Below are 26,150 nucleotides of genomic sequence, written 5' to 3' on the forward strand. Positions count from 1 at the left end.
ATGAGATAAGCCTTTTTTTTTTTTGGCCCGCCCCCCCACCCCCCAGCCAACTCACTTCCTTCCATTCTCTTGACAATCCTCGTTTGCCTGCTTGGCTCAGCCCAGCCTGCTGTGTTGTCATCCACTTCTAATTCTCATTAGGAACGTGGAGCTATTTCATGTGATTCAGGGTGCGCTCACAGGCCAGGCTAATCACATGGTAATTGCAGATGCTGTTTGATGATTCAGTAATGTGCTGCTCCTAGACTCCGTTGCCACTTGGTGAATCACCGTAGATCGTGACCTCTTGACTCTTGGGCAGGTGCTTCCCCACTGGGGAGCCAAACTAGGGAGAGGTGATAAAAAGTGGCAGTGTTGCCGTAATTCACCTTTTCGATTATATTGACCCAAGAAAAGGTATTACAATAAGATGTGGGGGATGTGCTCACAATGACACACACACAGCGTCATTAAAAGGAGGGGCTCTGGGCAGGCAGAGTGGGTAGCCTTGGTGCTTGCCACTTTGGGGAAGGGACGTGGTCTAAACCACTGAGACTCTTGGGCTTGCTGATCAGAAGGTCGGCAGTTCGAATCCCCGCAATGGAGTGAGCTCCCATTGCTCTGTCTCAGCTTCTGCTAGCCTAGCAGTTTGAAAGCACACCAGTGCAAGTAGATAAATAGGTACTGCGGCAGCGGGAAGGTAAACAGCGTTTCCGTGCGCTCTGGTTTCTGCCATGGTGTCCCATTGCTCCAGAAGCGGTTTAGTCCTGCTGGCCACATGACCCAGAAAGCTGTCTGTGGACAAACACCAGCTCCCTGGGCCTTAAGCGAGATGAGCGCCGCAACCCCTTAGTCGTCCTGAACTGGACTTAACTGTCCAGGGGTCCTTTAGTAAAGGTAAAGGGATCTCTGACCATTAGGTCCAGTCGTGGACGACTCTGGGGTTGCAGTGCTCATCTCGCTTTATTGGGCAAGGGAGTCGGTGTACAGCTTCCGGGTCATGTGGCCAGCATGACTAAGCCACTCCTGGCGAACCAGAGCAGCACACGGAAACGCCGTTTACCTTCCCTCTGGAGTGGTACCTACTTATCTACTTGCACTTTGATGTGCTTTCGAATTGCTAGCTGGGCAGGAGCAGGGACCGAGCAACGGGAGCTCACCCGTCACGGGGATTCGAACCGCCGACCTTCTGATCGGCAAGTCTTAGGCTCTGTGGTTTAACCCACAGCGCCACCCGCATCCCTTTACCTTTTACTAAACATGTGCATACAAAGCAAAGGGTGCAATCCAGAATATCTGGAGGGCACCAGATGGCCAAGTCTGCTCTGGAATATAGAGGGGACCATCCCCTGTCCTGTTGCATCACAGGTATGAAGCAACTCCCATATGAGGAAAGGTTGCAACATTTGGGACTTTTTAGTTTAGAGAAAACGCGAGCGAGAGGCAACTTGACAGGAGTTTATAAAATTCTTCATTGGGGAAAGTGGACAGAGAAAAGTCGCCGCCTCTTCTTTCATAACTGTTGAACTTATGGCCATCCGATGAAACTGAGTGTTTGAGGTTTCAGTACATTTGTTTGTTTTAAGAGAGTTGATCTTGTGTTTAATAATAATAATAATAATAATATTTATATCCCGCTTTCCCTGGCCAGAGCCAGGCTCAGAGCGGCTAACACCAGTAAAATTACAATAAAAACATATTAGGAGGAGGGAAACCAATTTAAAATACAGATTAAAACGCAATTTAAAATGCAGCCACATTTTAAAAGTAGCCCATAGATCAAAACCATAAGGGGAGGGAAACATAAGGGTCAGAGTGAGTCCAAACCAAAGGCCAGGCGGAACAGCTCTGTCTTGCAGGCCCTGCGGAAAGACGTCAAGTCCCTCAGGGCCCTAGTCTCTTGTGGGCAGAGCGTTCCACCAGATCGGGGCCAGTACTGAAAAGGCCCTGGCCCTAGTTGAGACCAGTCTAACCACCTTGCGACCTGGGACCTCCAAAATGTTGTCATTTGCGGACCTTAAGGTCCTCCGCAGGGCATAGCAGGAGAGGCCGTCCCGCAGGTACGTTTGTCCTAGGCCGTATAGGGCTTCAAAGGTCAAAACCAGGACCTGCATGTAGGCTTCCCTTTGGGGCATCTGCCTGGCAAGAGTGAGAACAGGATGGTGGACTTGATAGGCCTTTGGCCTGATCCACCAGGCTATTATTATGTTCTTGTGTAATGTCCCAAATGCACCTGTGGCGTTCTTATATCTTCTCATATCCCACCCACCTTTTAACAGATAACAACTTTCATTAGCCAGAAAAACAATTCGTTGCCCTACTTTAGCAAAGGCGCCAGTGGCCGGCCGATAACATTGCACAATATTAAACCTCGCATTTATCACCAACCCGTTTCTACCCAGCGAGGGAAGAATATCCAATTTGTAATTGTCACAGCCAAACGTTTCTAATAACAGCTGGCCTGCTTGAGGGTGGCAGTTAATCAAAAGAAAGGGATGTCATTACCTAGTAATTCATCTTTGCCCATCAGGTGACTAGAATCAAAGAAAACAGTTTTTAGGAGAGCGCTGTGCAAGTCTGAACAGGTATGATCCTCCAAGATTGGCCTCTACACTTGAGACAGAGAAGAGCTGTCTGCCCGGACACTGAGGTCCAACGCCGAGGGCCTTCTGGCAGTTCCCTCACTGCGAGAAGCCAAGTTACAGGGAACCAGGCAGAGGGCCTTCTCGGTGGTGGCACCCGCCCTGTGGAACGCCCTCCCACCAGATGTCAAGGAGAACAACAACTACCAAACTTTTAGAAGACATCTGAAGGCAGCCCTGTTTAGGGAGGCTTTTAGTGTTTGATGCATTTCTGTATTTTAATATTTTGTTGGAAGCCGCCCAGAGTGGCTGGGGAAGCCCAGCCAGATGGGCAGGGTATAAATAATAAATTATTATTATTATAAACACTTAAGGAGACCCTGCAGGATCAGACCAGTGGCCCATCTAGTCCAACGTCCTGTTCTCACAATGGTCCACCAGATGCCCATTATCGGAAACCAGCAAGAAGGATTTGAGGCCATGAACAGCTCCCGCCTCCTGGAGTTTCCAGAAGGATTGCTGAGTTCTAGTCTTAGGAGAGAGGGAGAACAGCTTTTCTCTGTCTGCCTTTTTCCATGCCACAAATAATTTTTAAAACATCTGTCATGTCGCTGCTTGCTCATCAGGCAGAGGGCCTTCTCGGTGGTGGCGCCCACCCTGTGGAACACCCTCCCAGCAGATGTCAAAGAAATAAACAGCTATCTGACGTTTAGAATACATCTGAAGGCAACCCTCTTTAGGAGAGTTTTTAATGACTGATGTTTTAATGTTTAATAATAATAATAATAATAATAATAATTTATACCCCGCCCATCTGGCTGAGTTTCCCCAGCCACTCTGGGCAGCTGCTAATCAAGTGTTAAAAACAATACAGCATTAAATATTAAAAACTTCCCTAAACAGGCTTGGCTCTTAACAGAAGGAAATTAATAGAAGAAAAGTCCTAGATGTCCTGCTCCCTGCCCTATAGATTTTTTTCCACCCGGCTTGGGAGGGCGGGCCTTGACTGACTCCAGCTACAAAAAGCTGAGGCTTTTGGTTTTTTTAATCTTTAAGATTTTCAATCTTTTGTTGGAAGCCACCCAGAGTGGCTGGGGAAACCCAGCCAAATGGGCGGGGTATAAATAAATAAATTGTTGTTGTTGTTTTTCCCTAAACTAAAACGTCTCACGCTTTCTGCATAGGGGAGCTGCTCCCTCCCTTTGATCAGTTTGGTTGCTGTTTCTGAACCTTTTCCAACTCTACAATATCCTCTGTGAGATGAAGCAACCAGAACTGTCCATTTCCACTTGGCCATGAAGCTCCTTGGCCGGTCGCACTGCCCCTCAGCCTAAGACTACCTCACAAGGTTGTTGTGGGGATTAAGTGAGGAGACCCATATACACCCCCTTGAGCTGCTTGGAGGAAAAGGGTGGGATATACAAGCAATGAACTAATAAAATAGATATATAACGACCAGCTAAGCATCTTAACTTGTCGCGTTCTAAGCTTCACATGACCTTGCAGGGAGACAGGACTCCCAAAGAGCATCTTGAAACATTCGCCTTTAGCTCAATTGGATGTGGGGAGAACAGGTTTTCCTCTGTCTTGAGTCATGCCTGCAAAACTGCCCAAATTTGCATCCCTCTGTGCTGTCAGCACAGGGCAGGTGATCCTGCTGCCATGTCCTTGGGTACCCTAGTGCCCTGTGTTGCTGTTCCAAAAATGGCAATATGTGCCCAACTGGATATCGCAATGTATTCTTTCCAAGGAGGCAGAGAGCTCTTGCTGGTTTCTTCATTGCGACTGATCCAGCCGCCTCTGGACCCTCTGGAAGTCTCTGGTAATTGGGACGAAGCAGGGTTCTCCTCCGACAGCCTCGCTCCTGACGTGCCTAGACGACGGAGAGATCGCGTTCCCCTCCGGTGTCTCCTATTTTAGGCTGAGCAGAGAAACGATGATTGCCTCTAATTGCTTCTGTTCGGAGACCTGTTAACGGCTTGATGATGTTGTATTTACTCTCGGAAACGGGCTGAATAAATTAGCGAGGGAGAGGGTAGTTATTGTGGTTTGGGTGGGCGGTGGAGTTGATACAGGAGAATGCAGGGTGTTGGTGTTGTTGTTGTTTAGTCATTTAGTCGTGTCTTGACTCTTTGTGACCCCCTGGACCATAGCACGTCAGGCACTCCTGTTTTCCACTGCCTCCCACAGTTTGGTCAAACTCATGCTGGTAGCTTCGAGAACACTGTCCCACCATCTCATCCTCTGTCGTCCCCTTCTCCTTGTGCCCTCCATCTTTCCCAGCATCAGGGTGTTTTCCAGGGAGTCTTCTCTTCTTGTGAGGTGGCCAAAGTCTTGGAGGCTCAGCTTCAGGATCTGTCCTTCCAGTGAGCACTCAGGGCTGATTTCCTTCAGAATGGAGAGGTTTGATCTTTTTGCAGTCCATGGGACTCTCAAGAGTCTCCTCCGGCACCATAATTCAAAAGTATCAATTCTTCGGCGATCCCGAACAGACAGACCCGCAAATTGTGGAGCATTGGTCTAGCTGGCTGGCATTGATGAGAGACCCACGTTTGGGAAACACTGATACGTATCTTAGAGTAGCATAGATGCAATTAGCCCATCTTATCCACACTGGAAGGACAGATCCTGAAGCTGAGGCTCCAAGACTTTGGCCACCTCATGAGAAGAGAAGATCCCCTGGAAAAGACCCTGATGCTGGGAAAGATGGAGGGCACAAAGAGAAGGGGAAGACAGAGGACAAGATGGTGGGACGGTGTTCTCTAAGCTACCAGCATGAGTTTGACCAAACTGCGGGAGGCAGTGGAAGACAGAAGTGCCTGGCATGCTCTGGTCCAGGGGGACATGAAGAGGCGGACACCACTAAACAACTAAACAACAACAACCTCACAACAACCCTGTGAGGTAGGTTAATGTGCGTGTGTAAGTAGCTGAAGGAAAAGCCAGGGTTTGAACCCAGGTTTCCTCAAATCAAGGCTAGTGCTCTGTATCTGCCTCCCCCAACCGCAGTCTCTCAGGAGTCATTCGACTCCAACCCCCATCATCCGTGACTGGGTGGGCTGGGGATGAGGGAAGTCGTAGTCTGGCAGCAGCTGGATACCCCAGGCTGTGGCAGGCCGCTCTGCCAGTGACTCCGGGCTGACGTTGTCATTGGGACCTGCGCTTTTTACCTTCTCCCCAAATGGCCTGGAGTCAGGGGCGAGCAGGAGAGTAGCCAAGCCTGCCGACAACATCACATCGTTCAGCACGGTTGAAATTAAAAGGCTCGCAAGGAGCTCCGAAAGGACCCATCTGCATGGAGCGAATGGGCAGTAAAACAGCAAATGCGACTTCAAGCGAAATCTTAATTTCACATATTACGTTCACGGGGTCTGAGCCGGGGGTGGAAAATCTGGAGTGAGCCGTTGAGGCCGAGGCGCAGAGCTCGATGGAGATGTCGACCCGGTGTGCGGCATCTCTGCGAAGAAGGTGAATTGCATGTCAGGGATCATTAGGAAAGGAATTGGAAACAAAACTGCCAATACCGTCATGCCGTTATACAAATCACGGTGTGACCACGTTTGGAATACTGTTAACAGTTCCACCTGCGTCGCCTCGAAAAGGATGCTGCAGAGACGGAAAAGGTTCAGAAAAGGGCGAGACAAAAAAATCAATTCTCTTCTGCAACTAAGGGCTACAACAGTTGGAACTTCATAGAGGGGTTTTTTGTTGCGGGCAGGGGAATATGTGAGTAAGAAGGGTATGTGACAGAAGATTATAAAATTATTTCTGGCGTGGAGAAATAGGAAAAGGAGACATTCTTTCTCCCTCTCTCATAGCACTGGAATTTGTGGGCACCCAATGAAGTTGAATGTTGGAAATTTTCAAATGAGAATAAAAAAAGTAAGGGCTTCACACAGTTCATAGTTAAACCGTGGAACTCTCTTCCTCAGGAGACGGCAATCACCGCCAACCTAGAAGAGGATTATAATAATAATAATAAATTTTATGTATACCCCGCCCTCCCCAGCCAAGACCAGGCTCATGGCGGCTAACAACTGATATAAAAACAAATTGATTGAAATACAACTTAAAAACAAGATTAAAATACAGCATTAAAACATTAAAATGCAACCTCATTTCAATGGAAACCCAAATAAAAAACCTTGTTTGGGGGGGGGGGGATGAAAACATCAAGTCTTCACCAAGGCTAAATTTCCAGACTGGTCCTACATGGGCCAGAAAAAAGCCAGGGAAGTCCCCAAATAGGAGTTCCAACACAAGAGGAGAAAGGAAAAAAGAAAGAGGGGAAGGGAATCAAATTGACTCCAAGCCAAAGGCCAGGCGGAACAGCTCAGGCTTACAGGCCCTGCGGAAAGAAATTAGATCCTGCAGGGCCCTGGTCTCATGAGGCAGAGCGTTCCACCAGGCCAGGGCCAGTGTTGAAAAGGCCCTGGCTCTGGTTCCGGCTAATCTAACTTCCTTAGGGCCCGGGACCACTAGGGTGTTGCTGTTTATAGACCTTGAGGCTCTCCGTGGGGCAGACCGGGAGAGGCGGTCCTGTAGGTACAAGGGTCCTAGGCCGTGAAGGGCTTTAAAGGTCAAAACCAGCACCTTAAACCTGACCCTGTACTCCACCGGGAGCCAGTGCAGCTGGAAAAGCACTGGGTGAATATTCTCCCATGGCAGAGACCCCGTTAGGAGCCTTGCTGCAGCATTCTGCACCCGCTGGAGTTTCTGGGACAGCTTCAAGGGCAGCCCCACGTTGAGCGAATTACAGTAGTCAAGCCTGGAGGTGACCATCGCATGGATCACTGTGGCCAGGTCGGGGCGGGAAAGGTAAGGGACCAACTGCTTGATGCGGCGAAGGTGGAAAAATGTCGCCTTGGCTGTTGCTGTAACCTGTGCCTCTATGGAAAGGGAGGCGTCAAGGATTACACCCAAACTCTTAACGGAAGGCAATGGCACTAATTGGGCCCCCGCAAGAGAAGGGAGTTGGATTAGACAGATTCCTGGAGGAGGAGAGGAATGGCTCTGTCCTGCCTCCCTTGTATGCACACAGACAGGTTTCCCCGCAGGCACAATGCCTCTGAAGTCACTCGGGAGCACCTTGCTTCACAATGATCCACTTAAGAGAACTTTATAAGTACGGAGAAAAGAGAACAGCCACAGGTTTGGATAACAAGTGGAAGGCTGTGTCTGTCTTGATTCTAGAGTGCCATAGATCTGTACCTTTCTTCCACGGAGTCTGGTGTGAATCAGAAGTAAAATCGACTTACCCCAAGCCAAGGCTGTATCGAGAGAGAACATAGGAATTAGTTCAGGCTTCCTCAACCTCGCCCTCCAGGTGTTTTTGGCCTACAACTCCCATGATCCCTAGCTAGCAGGACCAGTGGTCAGGGATGATGGGAATTGTAGTCTCAAAACATCTGGAGGGCTGAGGAAGCCTGAATTACCGTATTTTTTGCTCCATAAGACGCACCTGACCATAAGACGCACCTAGTTTTTAGAAGAGGAAATCAAGAAAAAAATATATTCTGAATGAAACAGTGGGTGTATTTGTGGTTCATGCTGTGGCCGCAGTCATGTGATCTGATGTTGAATTTGGGGTGACCCAGTGCAAAAATCCTGAGGATCCTTCCAGGCAGCCTCTGCTAGCATCCCTTATCTCTCTTCCGATCCCACCGATCAGCTGTTTCCTTTCAACACCCCCTTCCCTCTTGTTTGCCTTAGTGTCTTTTCCTTAGCTGGAGCAGTTTTTTGCTCCTCCTTTTCTTCTAATTTCTCTCCTGGTTGCTTTAGTCTTGCTATTTCCCCCCTTTGCAGGTTTGCTGTCTTTACCTCCCCCCTCCCAGGCAGCCTCCTTTATCTCTAGCATCCCTTATCTCTCTCCCCGACTGGCAAACGATCAGTGGCTTCGTTTCAACACCCATTTTCCGCTTTAAAAAAAGGAGCATGATCTGCTTTTTGCCCCTGGGCAATTTGGCTCCAGGGACCACACATTCGCTCCATAAGACGCACAGACATTTCTCCTTACTTTTTAGGAAGAAAAAAGTGTGTCTTATGGAGTGATAAATACCGTAGATAATTCGTCCTTGGGACGGAACGAGGCATGCAACAAGTTGAAGGAGACCCCAGCAAGCTTAGGAAGTTGTTGGCCTTTCACAACTGACTTCCCCCAGATCTTTTCACAATTATTTGCCGCTGTGAGAGTCACTCGTGCAGTGGCTCAGAAGGAAGGATGGAGACTTGGGGATATCATAGAAGCACAGAATTGTAGAGCCAGAAGGGACCCTGAGGGTCATCCAGGCTAACCCCCTGCAATGCAGGAATCGAAGCTAAAGCATCCCTGGCAGATGGCACCTGTTTACAAACCTCCAGTGGATGAGAGCCTTTCCAAGGGAGTCCGTTCCACTGTCAGACAGCTCTTGACAGTCACAAAGTTCGCCCTAAGATTTAGTTAGAATCTCCATTCTTGTTACTTGAATCCACTGGTTCGAGTCCCACCCTCCAGAGCAGAAGAAAACAAGCTTGCTCCCTCTTCCAGCCCTTGAGATATTTGAAGCTGGCTCTCATAACCCCTCTCAGCCTCCCCTTTTCCAGGCTAAACATACCCAGCTCCTTCAACCGCTCCTCATCAGGCTTAGTTTCCAGATTCTTTGATCCTCTTGGTCGCCCTCCTCTCAACACTTTCCAGCTTGTCAATATCCTCCTTAAATTGCAGTGCCCAGAGCTGGACACGGGATTCCAGGTGGGGTCTGGCCAAGACAGAATAGAGCGGGACTATGACTTCCCTTGATCCTGACACTGTACTTCTGTTGATGGAGCCTAGAGTCCATCAGGCCCAGTGGTCAACCAGATGGCTCAAAGGGGGGCTTGCAAGCAGGACCCAAGTATAACCTAAATGCCCTCAAACCACTTGTATTGCTCAGCACCTTTAAAGCCCTAGATGGCCTGGGACCCTCGGACCTACAGGACCGCCTCTCCTGGTATGTCCTACAGAGGACCTTACAGTCTTCAAACAAAAACATCTTGGAGGTCCCGGGCCAAGAGACTAGGGCCCTGTGGGACTTGACATCTTTCCGCAGGGCCTGCAAGACAGAGCTGTTCCACCAGGCCTTTGGCCAGGGCACAGTCTGCCCCCCTCCTTCTGTGATCCTCACAGAACTCTATCCCAATGGTTGCCATTAATTTGACTCTGAATTGATTTTAGAATGAATTGATTTTAGAATGCTGTGTTACTTTTATTGTGTTTAGCCGCTCTGAGCCCGGCTTCGGCTGGGGAGGGCGGGATATAAATTTATTATTATTATTATTATTATTATTATTATTATTATTATTCATTGGCATACTTCCATTGCCAGTGGAAAACGTGTCAATGATTTGTGGGTATATCCCTGTTTGTAATCCTTTTCTTCATGTCTTGCTTTCAGAGATATTCCAATGCCCCTCGTCAGTTCTGGAGTAGAGCACGGTAACTTGAGGGAACTCGCTCTGGCCAGGATGAAAGACCTGGGGACGGAGGTAAAATGTGATGTTCCAATCGAGCTTCTCTGATTTCTCCTTCCTGTCTGTTCCAGAGATGAACTGACTCCCGTGTAAAGTCTGCTTTGTTCCCAGGAATGGCCCAAGAGTAGGGCCGCAAGCCACAGCCCCCCACCCAACAAGAGCTTGTGGACAGGGGGCAGGGAAACATTTCCAAATTTTGCATGGTCTTTTGGGCGCTACACCATCTTTCCCTCCCTCCTCAAACTCAGCCGGGGCACCCGATGGCTCGTTGCTCTTACGATTGGAAGAGAAGTCTCTACGGTCCAAATCCAGACATGCACGTCTGCTCATTTCTTAAAATTTATACAACACTCAATTATAAAAACAAAACAAAAAAAACCTCAAAGCAATATAGAAAAAAATGAAACAATAAAATTGTCATTAAGAAAAAATAACAGTTAAAGATACTTTGAGAATTTAAAATAACAGTAGACTAAAAGCAGAATAGGGGACACGGGAGGCGCTGTGGGTTAAACCACAGAGCCTAGGGCTTGCCAATCAGAAGGTTGGTGCTTCGAATCCCCGCGACGGGGTGAGCTCCCATTGCTCGGTCCCTGCTCCCACCAACCTAGCAGTTTGAAAGCACATCAAAGTGCAAGTAGATAAATAGGTACCGCTCTGGCGGGAAGGTAAACGGCGTTTCCATGCACTGCTCTGATTCACCAGAAGTGGCTTAGTCCTGCTGGCCACATGACCCAGAAGCTGTACGCCGGCTCCCTCGGCCAGTAAAGCGAGATGAGCGCTGCAACCCCAGAGTTGGCCACGACTGGACCTAATGGTCGGGTCCCCTTACCTAAGAGCAGAATACAACTCGCACCAGCTTTCTAAAACATTTGGGCAGGCTTGTCTAGACGAGGATGTTTTTTGCAGGCACCGAGAAGAGTACACTGAAGGCGCCTGCCTAGGTTTCAAGTGGCAGGGAGTTCCCAAGTGTAGGTGCTGCCACACTAAAAGATCAAGTTGTTGCAAACGCAGAACGGGTCTTGCGTGGTACCTGTAACTGCGCCAGTTCTGCAGATAAATGAAGGGTTTGAAAGGGTGCATGTGGAGCAAGAGGATCTCGCAGGTGATCTGGTCTCAGGTTGCTATGGGCTTTGCATACTCATAGTAACACCTCGAACCTGGCCCAGTAGCAAATCGGCAGCCGGCGCAGACCTTTGAGCACAGGCATTGTATGCTGACATTGCCCCACTCCCATCAGCAATTGCGCTGCATTCTGCACTCGCTGCAGCTTCCAGATCAAGAACGCAGAACTGGTGTGTGAGTGCAGAGGAGATCTTAATCAGAGTCTGCCCTGGGGCCCTGACACAGCTCCGGTGGCTGGGGCTGATGGGAATTGTAGCCCAAAACCTCTGGAGGGCACCCGGTTGGGGAAGACCCCCTTAGATCACAGATCCCGTCCTCACACTGGTTTCACTCCATCTGCTTTTCTGGAGGCAAAGACATTTTCTCCCGCTTCCTCATTCATTTATGTACGTATGAAGATTAATATCCTGCCCACCGGCTCACAGTCAAGCTCTCGGAATGGCTTGCAATTAGAAACAAAACAACAAGAGCGTCATCAGATTATAATGGCGCAGCTGAAAACGGCAGCGGCCATCAACAAAAAAGCAGATAACAAATTCGGATAAATAGGAAAAAGGTTTTTTTGCCTGGCGTTGGACGGATAAAAGGCTTGCCCCATGCGTAGCTCTCCAAGTTCAACAGCCAATCCTTCCCATGGGGTGAAATGGGTGGTGACCAAGAGACAGCAGCGCCTGAGCCATGTGGGGACAGATAATGCTGGGTTAAACCAACCCTTTGACCTGCTCCAGACCTTCAGGTAGCCCACGTAGGTTGTTAGGAAACTGGCCCGATATGTTATGACCCTTTGGACCAGTCCCAATCAAGTCTCTTGCAGCGAAGTTCTGGACCACCAGAAACTTCTAGGCAGTCTTCAAGGGCAGCTCAACATACAGAGCACTGCAGCAGTCTTATTCAAGTTCTGCATTCAAGATATCTGAAGAAGTGTGCGTGCACACAAAAGCTTACACCAAGAACAAACTTAGTTGGTCTCTAAGGTGCTACTAAGGGACTCTAAGGTGCTAAGGGATGCGGGTGGAGCTGTGGGTTAAACCACAGAGCCTAGGGCTTGCCGATCAGAAGGTCGGCGGTTCGAATCCCCGCGACGGGGTGAGTTCCTGTTGTTTGGTCCCAGCTCCCGCCAACCTAGCAGTTCGAAAGCACGTCAAAGTGCGAGTAGATAAATAGGCACCGCTCCAGCGGGAAGGTAAACAGCGTTTCCGTGTGCTGCTCTGGTTCACCAGAAGCGGCTTAGTCATGCTGGCCACATGACCTGGAAGCTGTACGCCGGCTCCCTCGGCCAATAAAGCGAGATGAGCGCCGCAACCCCAGAGTTGGTCACGACTGGACCTAATGGTCAGGGGTCCCTTTACCTTTAACGTGCTACTGGATAATTTTTATCTATCTATCTATAGACTGCATATATATATATATATATATGCTTTCGTAGATTTTCACGGGTACAGGAATGCAGGTTTTGGTGTCCTCGGGTGTCTTCCCGTGTAAAAGTTGGGGTGTCTAGGCGACGTTTCGACGAGGTCTCACTCGTCATCTTCAGGCTGGTGCTTTCGGCTTCTTGTTACTGGAACAGAGCAGGATCTCAGTGTTTGAGTTCCTATAAATACTGTTGAGGGGGTGTGGTGTATAGCCTCCAATGTTCTGGGCAGAGAGGAAGTTCCCAGGCTAGTGTGCCTTTTCTTCTTTTGTTCCTTAATTACTTGAGGGATATCTTGAGTGATTTCTTGAGTGATATCCTGAGTACCACTTAGGTGGGTCATTAGGGGTGGATTAGTTGCTAAAGTCTTTGTGTCTTGACCTCTTGAACTTTGTGAAGAGTTTTTCTGAGAAGATGGCTGTACTGCACTTAGTTGTGCTCTGGCTTGGCTTCGTGTATAGGGGCGAGCTGTGGTTTTGTGGCCTGTGTCAGCCAGATCTGTGTAGGGATTGCAGGGGGGTGCAGCATCCGGAGGTGCCACCATGGTTTGGCTACTGGATGGTGTCTGTAATTTATCTGTGGAGAGGGTCTGGGTTTGGGTCTGGTGTGGTTGATTGGTGATGGCGTTCTGTGTGCCTCTGGATCTGGTGTCAGTTTTTGTGGGGAGGGCTAATTTCCAGATGTCTGGCAAGCGGGATGTGTCGTCACGCTTGTTCATGTTGTGAGGGTGTTTTTCTATCTCGATGGCTTCCATGATTATTCTCTTGTGGTGATGTTCGTCTGTTTGTTTGTCCAATGTACGTGGCTGGGCAGACTTTGCAGGGTATTTCATCTATTGGACAAACAAACAGACGGATAAATGCACGTATCGCAGAACACAAGAATGCCGTCAAAAAAGAAGAAAAAACTTCCTCTCTTTTCCAACACATGAAAGAAACAGGACACGAAATTAATTTTGCAGATTCCAAATTGCTCTTTAACATGGAACATCACCACAAGAGAATAATCATGGAAGCCATCGAGATAGAAAAACACCCTCACAACATGAACAAGCGTGACGACACATCCCGCTTGCCAGACATCTGGAAATTAGCCCTCCCCACAAAAACTGACACCAGATCCAGAGGCACACAGAACGCCATCACCAATCAACCACACCAGACCCAAACCCAGACCCTCTCCACAGATAAATTACAGACACCATCCAGTAGCCAAACCATGGTGGCACCTCCGGATGCTGCACCCCCCTGCAATCCCTACACAGATCTGGCTGACACAGGCCACAAAACCACAGCTCGCCCCTATACACGAAGCCAAGCCAGAGCACAACTAAGTGCAGTACAGCCATCTTCTCAGAAAAACTCTTCACAAAGTTCAAGAGGTCAAGACACAAAGACTTTAGCAACTAATCCACCCCTAATGACCCACCTAAGTGGTACTCAGGATATCACTCAAGAAATCACTCAAGATATCCCTCAAGTAATTAAGGAACAAAAGAAGAAAAGGCACACTAGCCTGGGAACTTCCTCTCTGCCCAGAACATTGGAGGCTATACACCACACCCCCTCAACAGTATTTATAGGAACTCAAACACTGAGATCCTGCTCTGTTCCAGTAACAAGAAGCCGAAAGCACCAGCCTGAAGATGACGAGTGAGACCTCGTCGAAACGTCGCCTAGACACCCCAACTTTTACACGGGAAGACACCCGAGGACACCAAAACCTGCATTCCTGTACCCGTGAAAATCTACGAAAGCATATATATATATATATATATATATATATCTCGACTGCATCAGACTAACACGGTTGCCTACCTGAATCAAGTTCTGCAAACCTGCAGGTTACAAGTGGCCAGACTTCCTCTCTCCCAGAAGGGTCACAGCTGGTGTCACCAGGATAAGCTGGTGGTTTGTGGCCCAGATCTATCACCTGAAAAGCCAGAACTAAGAGCATTCCCAAGCTGTGAACTTTATCTTTTAGGGCAGGATGGCTAGCATGTGGCCTTCCAGATGTTTCCGGACACAAACTGCCATCAGTGCCAGGCTGTATGGCCAGTAGTTTGGGCTGGTGAGAGTTGTCCATGCCTGTCTAGAATAGTTTGAAGGTGTCACAGGTCAAGGTACCACGGACAGGTGGTTTGCCTTGCCTGATAGGTCAAGGTCAAGGTGTTCTAGATAGGGGACTCTTTTGATGTCCTCCCTATTACAGTGGTACCTCGGGTTAAGTACTTAATTTGTTCCGGAGGTCCGTACTTAACCTGAAACTGTTCTTAACCTGAAGCACCACTTTAGCTAATGGGGCCTCCTGCTGCTGCCGCGCCGCCGGAGCACGATTTCTGTTCTCATCCTGAAGCAAAGTTCTTAACCTGAAGCACTTTTTCTGGGTTAGCGGAGTCTGTAACCTGAAGCGTATGTAACCCGAGGTACCACTGTACTCACATCAGATTTCTGCGCCTAGAAGTTGTCATTAATAGCCTCCTCCTGCATTCCGAAGGAACTTGCTCAAGAGTTTCTCTGCAGAACATTATATTACTACTCCCCCTTCCAATTCCATATCTCTCCAGCATGGAACACAGTGAGAGTTAGCACCTCATTCTGTGCCTTGGCGCTTTACATCAAATGGCACATTTCCTCCTGAGATGCATATTTGCTCAGTGAAACCGATGCCAATCAGTATGTCCTTTTTTGCATCTTAAAACGCCATGGATTGGGCTTTTGTTTTTCCCAGAGATTCATTAGGGACGGATCGGTGAGCATTTTTATTTTGAAGCCTCCCCGTTTGAAATGATCGGGTTAAGAACTCTATCCCAACTTCATTTTAACTCTGGGGGTGATTATGGGGAAGGCAGTGTCCCTTGTCCTGTCTGTCTCTCCCTTGCATAATTGCCACCTTCCTCTCCCCTTTCCCCCCACCTAGTGTCGCGATGTGAGGACAAGAGAGGTCGGAATTCAAGAGATTCATCACAAAGTCAGACCTTATCAGGTAAGACTTGTTCCTTCTCAGCGGGCCTCGCTCCATGTGTGTGTATATGTGTGATTTTTCATAAAACCACATCAATTTTTTTTTTTTGTGAACACTGAGACAGGGAGACCAAGAGAGGAAGAATCATAAAATTGTAGAGTTGGAAGGGACCCCGAGGGTCATCTAGTCCAGCCCCCTGCAATGCAGGAATCGCAGCTAAAGTCTCCCTGATAGATGGACCATCCAGCCTCTGCTTAAAAACCGCCAATGCAGGAGAGTCCCCCGCCTCCTGAGAAAGTGCGTCCCCACCACCAAACAGCTCCTACCACCAGAAAGTACCGTATTTTTTGCTCTATAAGACTCACTTTTCCCCTCCTAAAAAGTAAGGGGAAATGTGTGTGCATCCTCTGGAGCGAATGCAGGCTGCGCAGCTATCCCAGAAGCCAGAATAGCAAGAGGGATTGCTGCTTTCACTGTGCAGCGATCCCTCTTGCTGTTCTGGCTTCTGAGACTCAGAATATTTTTTTCCTTGTTTTCCTCCTACAAAAACTAGGTGCGTCTTGTGGTCTGGTGCGTCTTACAGAGCGAAAAATACGGTACTTCCAAAAGTTTAGTCATGTTCTTCTTTCTTGTCATTTGAATCCATTCACCTACCCCTGGAGCAGGAAAAAACAAATTTGTGCCATCTTCCACGTGACAGCCCTTCAGATATTAGTAGATTAATAACAACAACAACAACAACAACAACAACAACAACAACAACAACAACAATTTATTTATATCCCGCCCTCCCCAGCCGACGCCGGGCTCAGGGCGGCTAACAACAATAAAATAATACAGCATTCTAAAATCATTTCATTAAAATTAATTCAACTCAAATTGATGGCAACCATTAGGCTAAAGTTCTGTGAAGATTGCCAAAGGAGGGAGTCAGGCTGTGCCCTGGCCAAAGGCCTGGTGGAACAGCTCTGTCTTGCAGGCCCTGTGGAAAGATGTCATGTCCCGCAGGGCCCTAGTCTCTTGTGACAGAGCGTTCCACCAAGTCGGGGCCAGTAGTGAAAAGGCCCTGGCCCTAGTTGAGGCCAGCCTAACCTCTCTGTGGCCTGGTACCTTCAGGATGTTTTTGTTTGAAGACCGTAAGTTCCTCTGTAGGACATACCAGGAGAGGCGGTCCCGTAGGTACAAGGGTCCTCGGCCGTGTAGGGCTTTAAAGGTTAAAACCAGCATCTTAAACCTGATCCTGTACCCCATCGGGAGCCAGTGCAGCTGGTATAGCACCGGGTGAATGTGATCTCGCAGCGAGGACCCCGTAAGGAGTCTCACCGCGGCATTCTGCACCCGCTGGAGTTTCTGGGTCAGTCTCAAGGGCAGCCCCACGTAGAGCGAGTTACAATAATCCAGTCTGGAGGTGACCGTCGCGTGGGTCACATAAAATCATAATCATTTAATTGAAATACATTCTAAAATCAGTTCATTCTAAAATCAGTTCAGAGTCAAATTAATGGCAACCATTGGGCTAGAGCTCTATGAGGATTGCCAAAAGAGGGGGTCAGGCTGTGCCGCAGTTTAAGAAAGGTCTTGACAAGCTAGAAAGTGTTCAGAGAGTGGAGACCAACTGGATCAAAGGTCTGGAAACCAAGCCTTGTGAGGAACAGTTGAGGGAGTTGGGTGTGTTTAGCCTGGAGCAGTGACATAAGAGGTTCGGCTGGCCTCAACCAGAGCCAGGGCTTTTTCGGCCGTGGCCCCGATCTGGTGGAACGCCCTTGTCAAAAGAGACTAGGGCCCTGCAGGACTTGACATGTGGAGAGGGGCTGCTTAAAATGGTGCTCAGCCAACTGCGGCTCAACAAAGCCCAGCCCCCTTCCTCCTCTAGGCAGGGCGGAGACAAGCCAGGAGGAGAGAGGAAGGAGCCGCCGCCGCCGCGGTGTGTGTGTGTGGGGGGGGAATAGAATGGCGCAGGGGGAAAAAGGCGCAGCCCGAACGAACAGAATCCCCACGTCTATCCACACAGCGATTCCCGGACCGTCTGCAGGCCGGATCCAGAAGGCAGTTGGGCCGGATCCGGCCCCCGGGCCTTAGTTTGCCAACCCATGATTTAGGCTGTACTTGGGATGTCTCATTATATTGCTGCTGATCATTGATTGTAATAATAAGAATAATTTATTATTTATACCCCGCCCATCTGGCTGGGCTTCCCCAGACACTCTGGGCAGCTTCCAACAAAATATTAAAATACGGTAAGCTGCTTTGGGATTCGTCTGAGTAGAAAGTGGCATAGAAACAGGTGAAATAAATTCAGATCAATCAGTCAAAACATCTGGAGGGTACAGAGTTGTGCAAGATTGATCGAGTGTAAGTGATCCTGGCAGGCCATGAAGGGTCTTATGGTCTGGACCCTTCTGTTGTTGTTTTTCCTTCTCCCTTAATGTTTGCAATGTTCAGGACATTTTTCCTTGTACGCCTGACCTGCCAAGGGTCTTTGGGAAGCCTGGGTGTGTGATTTCTACAAATGCTTTCTCATTTAAAGTCCCAACACCAGCTTCCCTTGTGTGAAAATACAATAATCTCACCTTCAGCTCTTATCTGATGCTGCTGAAAATCCATCTGCAGCGAGGCGGATGAACGTGAAGCGATTTCACACAAACACAGACACACACACACACAAACGCTCTGCTCAAAGCCCCACGCAGACAATTGCCTTCATGGCCGTGAAATTGACTTTGGGCTCCTTCGTGGGCTGCGCAATTATGATCACCCCCATGGTTGCTGTCTCAATTTTTTATTTTTTTAAGTCAGCTTCTCACGCCTTTCTCCTCCTCTTCCTCTCTTTCGAACAGGTTGAACTGATCCGGAGAGACTACGTGGCCAACGGCGGCTGGGAGACCTTCCTATCCTATGAAGACCCTGAGCAGGACATCCTGATCGGCCTGCTGCGCTTGCGGAAGTGCTCGGAGGAGACGTTCCGGGCGGAGCTGAAGGGGGGCGTCTCCATTGTCCGAGAGCTCCACGTCTACGGGAGCGTGGTCCCCGTCAGCAGCCGTGACCCCTTGAAATTCCAGCATCAGGTACCTGAAGCCTGCCTATATATATAACTTTTTATTATTAATTTTCTGTTTACAATTTAAAATACAGTACTCATTTTAACATCCTTAAAATATCGGTGACTTCCCTTCTTCTCTTTCCGTGGTTCATTTTGCGTATTATAAATCCCTGCATATTTTACAAAGACTAAACCAATTAGTAGTCCCTTATTGCAGGCATGTCCAACAGGTAGATCGTGATCTACTGGTAGATCACCGGACATCTGCAGTAGATCACTGGTAGATCACTGGCTCCTCTCCAAAGAAGGTGAACAACTGTGGCTCCCCTTAAAAAAGCTCAACATTTTACCTCCTCCCTGGAAAAACTCAACAACTTTGACCCGAACCCCCAAAAAAGGGGTCAATCACTGCCAGTTTTTAACTTTGTGAGTAGATCGCAGTCTCTTGGGAGTTGGCCAACCCTGCCTTATTGCATCCATCAAAACATATTAACACTGTTGAATTTATCTTAATGCTGCCAAGCTTTTCAGGTGTACACAGTTATTTCCCATACAGTGGTACCTCGGTTTAAGAACAGTCCAGTTTAGGAACAATTTTGGTTTACAAACTCCGCAAAACCAGAAATGGTGTCTTGGTTTGAGAACCTTACCTCGGTCTAAGAACGGAATCCAAACGGTGGAAGGGCACTGGCAGCGGGAGGCCTCATTAGGGAAAGCACGCCTCAGTTTAAGATTGGTTTTGGTTTAAGAACGGACTTCCAGAGCAGATTAAGTTTGCAAACCGAGGTACCACTGTATATTCAAGAAATGTTTTCCAATCTTCTCTAAACGTATGTTCTTTTTTGTCTATGTTAAGTCTGCAAGCTCTGCATATTCTGTCGGCTTAAGTTGCCATTCTTCTCGCTTGTTTTCCACTTTTGAGCTAACAAAACACGGGCTGCAGTAGTAGCAAAAACATAACCTTTTTTGACACCTGGGAATTTCAGTCTGAATTATCTCCACCAGAAAGGACTCTGATTTTTTTTTTTGGGGGGGGGAGTATTTTAAAACATTTTTTCAATTCATTAGGGATTGTTTCCCAATACTCTTTTACCCTTTTACAAGTTCACCATATATGAAAGAACGTTCCCTCTGCCTCTTTGCATCTCCAGCGCTTACCTGATTCAGTCTTGTACATTTTGGCAAGCCTACTCGGAGTTAAATACCACCTGTGAATCATTTTCAAGTAGTTTTCCTTCAAGGAATAACATGCTGTGAACTTCAAATCGCTTTCCCAAGGTTTTTCCCAGAGGTTAAACTTCTATATTGTGTCCTATATCCATATAGTTATATAGGTCCGTATAGTTAAAGCTATGGTTTTCGCAGTAGTGATGTATGGAAGTGAGAGCTGGACCATAAAGGTGGTTGATGGCCAAAGAATAGATGCTTTTGAATTATGGTGCTGGAGGAGACTCTTGAGAGTCCCATGGACTGCAAGAAGATCAAACCTCTCCATTCTGAAGGAAATCAGCCCTGAGTGCTCACTGGAAGGACAGATCCTGAAGCTGAGGCTCCAAGACTTTGGCCACCTCATGAGAAGAGAAGACTCCCTGGAAACGACCCTGATGTTGGGAAAGATGGAGGGCACAAGGAGAAGGGGACGACAGAGGACGAGATGGTGGGACAGTGTTCTCGAAGCTACCAGCATGAGTTTGACCAAACTGCGGGAGGCAGTGGAAGACAGGAGGGCCTGGCGTGCTCTGGTCCAGGGGGTCACGAAGAGGCGGACACGACTAAACAACAAATACCTATTGCCCAGTGTGTCTTAGAGTCTTTGACAAGCTCGACTTCAGGTACCTGAAGCAGCAGTGTTTCTGTATGCTAATTGCTGGAAACCACAGGAGGGGAGAGAGCTGCTCTTGTCTTCGAATCCTGCCTGCTGTATTCCCATGTGCAGCTGGGTGGCCACTGTGAGAACAGGATGCTGGGCCAGCTGGGCCATAGGCCTGATCCAGCTAAAGGCTCTCCTTACATTCTTGCGCAATGCATTATACGTCTTTGAAGAATATTCAGAAATGGCGGCACGGCAGCTAGGTAGTTAATTGGCCTTTTTCAGGATTCAGGTCTTCACTAGCTTCCAGTTATTTATTTTACACCAGATTCCTTTTAACAACACTTTTCAGCCCTTGGGAGCAGTGGGCGATAAAAATCTTACTGTTTTTCAAAGAAGAGAGGACACGTGCGAACAGAGAAATAAAGCAATTTAAAAGCAGGGCAGATAAAAAAATTCAGCGGCAGAAACTACATTGGAGCCAAGATCTGGGCGCATGCGAAGGCCAGGAAAAACCCAAGTGAATGTATTAGGTGGAGATTCCAGAGATGCGGCACCACAACACCCAAGGGCAGCTAGGCTGGAGACTAGGAGCGGCCACCGAGAACATAGCACTGGTCTTGAAATACCTACACTGACTCCCTGTACATTTCAGAGCACAAAGTGTTGGTGCAGACCTTGAAAGCCCCAAACAGCCTCGGTCCAGTATACCTGAAGGAGCGCCTCCACCCCCATCGTTCTGCCCGGATACTGAGGTCCAGCTCCGAGGGCCTTCTGGCGGTTCCCTCACTGCGAGAAGCAAAGTTACAGGTAACCAGGCAGAGGGCCTTCTTGGTGGTGGCACCTGCCCTGTGGAACGCCCTCCCAAAGAGATGTCAAAGAGATAAACAACTACCTGACATTCAGAAGGCATCTGAAGGCAGCCCTGTTCAGGGACGTTTTTAATGTGTGACATTTTAATGTACAGTGGTACCTCGGGTTAAGTACTTAATTCATTCCGGAGGTCTGTTCTTAACCTGAAACTGTTCTTAACCTGAAGCACCACTTTAGCTAATGGGGCCTCCTGCTGCCATTGCGCTGCTGGAGCACAATTTCTGTTCTCATCCTGAAGCAAAGTTCTTAACCTGAAGCACTATTTCTTTGTTAGCAGAGTGTGTAACTTGAAGCGTATGTAACCTGAAGCGTATGTAACCTGAGGTACCACTGTATTTTTAATCCTTGTTGGAAGCTGCCCAGAGTGGCTGGGGAAACTCAGCCCGATGGGTGGGGTACAAATAGTAAATTATTATTATTATTATTATTATTATTATTATTATTATTATTATCTGGGGTCAATCTCTGCCTCATTGGCAGCAGGGGGGACTCAGAGAACCCTAACCCCACAAATAATCATAACCCACAAGGCACAGTGCGCCCCATAAGGAATCAGCCTCAGATTGTCCTCTGAGACGTGGCCCCAGGTATCTCCTAGGCTCCGGAAAGGGTTGGATATTCATTTATTCATTCATTTACATCCTGCCCTCCCTCCCAAAGGAGCCCACGTGGATAGCATGTTAGCGATAAAAATCATTGTTATATTCATTATATCCTGCCTTTTCCGCAGTGGGGACTCAAGGCAGGTTACACAAATAAATAAATAAAAACCCAGGTAGAATCCATATAAAATGGTTTAAAAAGGAATCAAACACCAATAGAATAAAAACAATATTTCAAAAATTGTTAAAATGCAGATATGGACCACAAATGAGTTAATATGCCACAATGAACATCCCAAAGCACAGGTACTGCTTGAATATGATCCTCAGTGGCCAGGCTTTGAGCTTTTAGGGCCAGGCTGTGATTCCGGCATTGTGATTACCCTCGGGTCCCCTTCAAACTCCACAGTTCTATGATTGTATCCATATTCTTCCGTATGAACCTGCCCAGGCTTTGAGGGAGGGGACCTTACGATGCGATAATCTTTATTGCCATTGTCCCATACAGAACAATGAAATTGGGGGCAGGGGGGAAATCTACATAAGACATTCAAAGCCAACAAGCCTGCTATCCCAGCCTGGTTAGCCCCCTAAAAACTCTGATACCCCATTGTTAAATACAATATATTCCCATATAGAATCTTTACACTGCGTTTAAAAAGGGCTCAGAAACTTCATCTGGGTCAAAGAGCTGCAGCCAGAAGCTGTCTTAGACGGAGCCAGTCACTTCCGGCCTTATCTGGAGATACAATATATAATAATAATAATAATAATAATAATAATAATAATAATAATAATAATAATAATTTATTATTTGCACCCCGCCCATCTGGCTGAGTTTCCCCAGCCACTCTGGACGGCTTCCAACAAAGATAAAAGATACACTGAAATGTCACACATTAAAAACTTCCCTGAACAGGGCTGCCTTCAGATGTCTTCTGAATGTCAGGTAGATGTTTATCACTTGGACATCTGGTGGGAGGGTGTTCCACAGGGTGGGTGCCACCACCGAGAAGGCCCTCTGCCTGGTACCCTGTAACTTGGCCTCTCGCAGTGAGGGAACCGCCAGAAGGCCCTCGGAGCTGGACCTCAGTGTCCGGGCAGAACGATGGGGGAGGAGACGCCCCCTCAGATATACTGGACCGAGGCAATACAATACAATACAATACAATACAATACAATACAATACAATACAATACAATACAATACAATACAATACAATACAATACAATACAATACTCTTTATTGTCATTGTCCTATATAGAACAATAAAACTGAAAATCTACATCAGACATTCAGAAACCAACAAGCCTGCTATCCCAGCTATCCCCCTAAAAACTCTGACACCCCATAATTAAATACAACATACTCCCATAGAGACTACCTTACAATGAGTTTAAAACCAAAATCGCCTTTGGCTAGAAACTGTTTCTCAGGCGGCTAGTCCTTGTCTTTATAACCCTGTAACTTCTTACAGAAGGCAGAAGCTGAAAGAGATCATTTCCAGGGTGCGCACTATCCTGCGCTATCTCTGCAGCTTTCTTATGGCACCTGGAAGCGTAGATTTGATCCAAGGTGGGAAGAGTGCACCCAATTATTCTCTCCGCAGTCTTGACACCCTGGACAACATTGTTTTTTCCCAGTCCCACCCACCCTTACAGATCTGCTTGGCTGCGACACGGGAGAGGGCCTTCTCTGTGGTGGCTTCTTCCAAGGAACTTTGGAACTCCCTTCTTAGAGAAGCTAGACTGGCTCCCTCTTTGCTGTACTTGAAATGGGCAGGTGGAGACAGTCTTATTCCGACAGGCCTTTGGGAACTGACTGTATCGTTAAGGGAAGGTCTCTTAACAGCGCTGCCCTGTTTTTATTATCTGTATTTTAATAAATTTGGGGGGGGGGTTATATTATTTTAACTCCATTAGAGTTCAATTGCTTTTTTGACTGCAGTCTTTTCTATGCTTTCTGCATTTTATCTGCATTGTTTTAATTTGTGCAAGCTGCCTTGCGTCTGAGGCAGGGAAGGCAAGATATAAATAAATTCATAATCATAATTTTAGATGGTATAGTAGAAGAATGGTCCTTGTTTCCTTTCCACCTGAATCCTCCGGGGCTGATGTTTTAATTTCGCTATTGTCTTCCTGTGGGTCTTTTTTTTTAATAAAAAAATTATTTTGTTTTAAATTAAGCGTTCTCCGTCAGCTGCATGTGCATTAAGATGTAACTTCTGTTTGATAGTAATGTCCCCGGGCAACAAGGCAGAAGTGGTAAAATGGAATTTGCAGGTTGAGGGGGGCGGTATGGAGAAGAGAGAGAGAGAGCAGAAAATGAATGCTTACCTCCTGAAAGCGAAATTTCAAAAGCCGGGAGCGGAAAAATGGTTGACGCACGTGGAAGGTGGAAGGGGGAGGAAAATCAATTGACTGGAGCCCAGCGCTAACAAATTGAAATAGATTGGAAATGGAGACTCGGGCGCGTGACGCACAAATGTGGGCTGAAGGAATGTTTATTGGGGAGAGGGGCAGCCATCAGGACCCTAAAAATGAATAATCCCCACACAAATAAACACACACTCACTTCTCCCCAAAGCGGCATGCTAGGGAAGGGTATGTTTAGCTTAAGAGATATCCCTGTTGTGCGAGAATAATGCTCTTGTTCCTTGCAGGTGGGTCCTTTTTTCGTTTGAGGCAGGATTGCACCCCCTTCAGAAACCCTCTCCCACCGGCCTTGTGGGAAGCAAAGCCAGGCATTGCAAATCGTCCCCCCTCTGCGGCTTGCAGGATTTCCTGGGCCGATTCGCACGGCCGGTTTTTGCAGGGTGTGTGTGTGTGTGTATGCAGCGGCAAAGGCATCAGGAACCGAGTGCCTCCAGATTTTAAGAAAGCTATCCAAATTGTGCAAACAGCCCAGGCGGTAGTTTGCAAACGCCAGACTCTCCTGAAAGCGAGGTTTACGGCGAGTCCCGTTCGGGATGCCTTTTCATTTATTTTATTTTTATTTTGCAAGGCTTGACGGAGAAAGGGGGAGAAACCTCAAAGCAGTTTGCAAAACAAAAGAAAAAAAAGAGGCTCAAACGAAAAAATTATCAACGAGAATTGTTAATAATGACCTAAGACTTTCAAAAAGTTAATAGTCTGAAAACGGGTTAAAACTTGCACCATGGGCAAAGCTGCCTCGGTTGAAGCTGGGCAGGGAATGTTTCTCGAACCTGAGGGCCATATTTACTTTTGGCCAACCTCCCAAGGGCCACATGTCAGGGGTGGGTGGAGCCAGAGGTGAAAGTGGGCGGAGCCACAGGTGCTAATGTTATGTCTGCGCCGCAGGCTGGTTTCTGCACACACCTTTCTCTGTCCCCTATCCAGACAAGCGAGGAGCAATATGGGAATTTAAGGGCAGGGAAGGGAGTGGCCTGGGGAGGGTTCTGGGGGCCAGGGGGCGTGGCCCTTGGAAGGTTATCCAACCCTTGTTGATTTTTATTTTTTTAATCCAAACTCCCATTTGTACATTCAGCAGTTTCCTGCGCTGCAAGCTGGAGTGTCTCAGCAAAACCACCTCTAGATTACTCGGGAAACAAAAGAGAAATGTTTGGAGTGGTTTTTTAAAATTCATCTCTGCCTTTTTCACGCCCGCAAGTACTTCTGTGACCTCCGTCCCCCATTCCACCAGCAAGAGCTTTTTTAAGCAAACTCCCTGCTAATCCCTAAATTACAAGTGCCTTGTAATCTCGAAGACACACTCACTTGTCTTCCTTCCTCTTCTCCAGGGATTTGGGATGCTGCTGATGGAGGAGGCGGAGAGAATCGCGAAGGAAGAGCATGGGTCGTGGAAGATCGCCGTCATTTCAGGTACGCCGGACAAATTTGCCTCCCACATTTAACAGCGGGGGGGCGGCTGCAGCAAAATCGTGCGAGGTGTCGCGCCCTGGCTCAACACTTCCCCCTTGCAGCACACTCCATTCCTTCTCCCTCCCATATGGTTCCCTTGCCCGTCCTCAGGTTTTCCAAAGACTTTCTCCTACTCATGTAAACTTTTGGGTTCTCCAAGACTGCTTGTACCAGGCTTCCTCAACCTCCGCCCTCCAGATGTTTTGAGACTACAATTCCCAGCATCCCTGACCACTGGTCCTAGCTAGGGATCATGGGAGTTGTAGTCCCAAAACATCTGGAGGGCAGAAGTTGAGGAAGCCTGGCTCATACCTCCCTCTTGATTATTTTATTTTCTGAACACTATTGATATCAGTCAGGTGCTGTTGCTGTACAGACAACCCTCAATTTGCACA

At 47.8% G+C, this 26,150-nt stretch overlaps 1 protein-coding gene and 1 long non-coding RNA gene across 2 annotated transcripts in view; one reads left to right on the plus strand and one right to left on the minus strand.

The window, feature by feature from the left end:
• Positions 1-26,150, plus strand: part of ELP3 (elongator acetyltransferase complex subunit 3) — a 125,035-nt gene that overhangs the window by 76,832 nt on the left and 22,053 nt on the right. The window contains exons 11-14 of the mRNA XM_081904108.1: positions 9,974-10,064; positions 15,505-15,570; positions 18,387-18,614; positions 25,635-25,716. Coding sequence (XP_081760234.1) covers positions 9,974-10,064; positions 15,505-15,570; positions 18,387-18,614; positions 25,635-25,716 — 467 coding nt within the window. The remainder of the gene's footprint in view (positions 1-9,973; positions 10,065-15,504; positions 15,571-18,386; positions 18,615-25,634; positions 25,717-26,150) is intronic.
• LOC309366014 overlaps positions 23,330-26,150 on the minus strand; it is a 343,316-nt gene continuing 340,495 nt past the window's right edge. The window contains exon 3 of the long non-coding RNA XR_014166398.1: positions 23,330-23,484. This is a non-coding gene — a long non-coding RNA (uncharacterized lncRNA). The remainder of the gene's footprint in view (positions 23,485-26,150) is intronic.

Source organism: Podarcis melisellensis (assembly GCF_964234715.1).
Source record: "Podarcis melisellensis genome assembly, chromosome: 3".
Classification (NCBI taxonomy): domain Eukaryota; kingdom Metazoa; phylum Chordata; class Lepidosauria; order Squamata; family Lacertidae; genus Podarcis; species Podarcis melisellensis.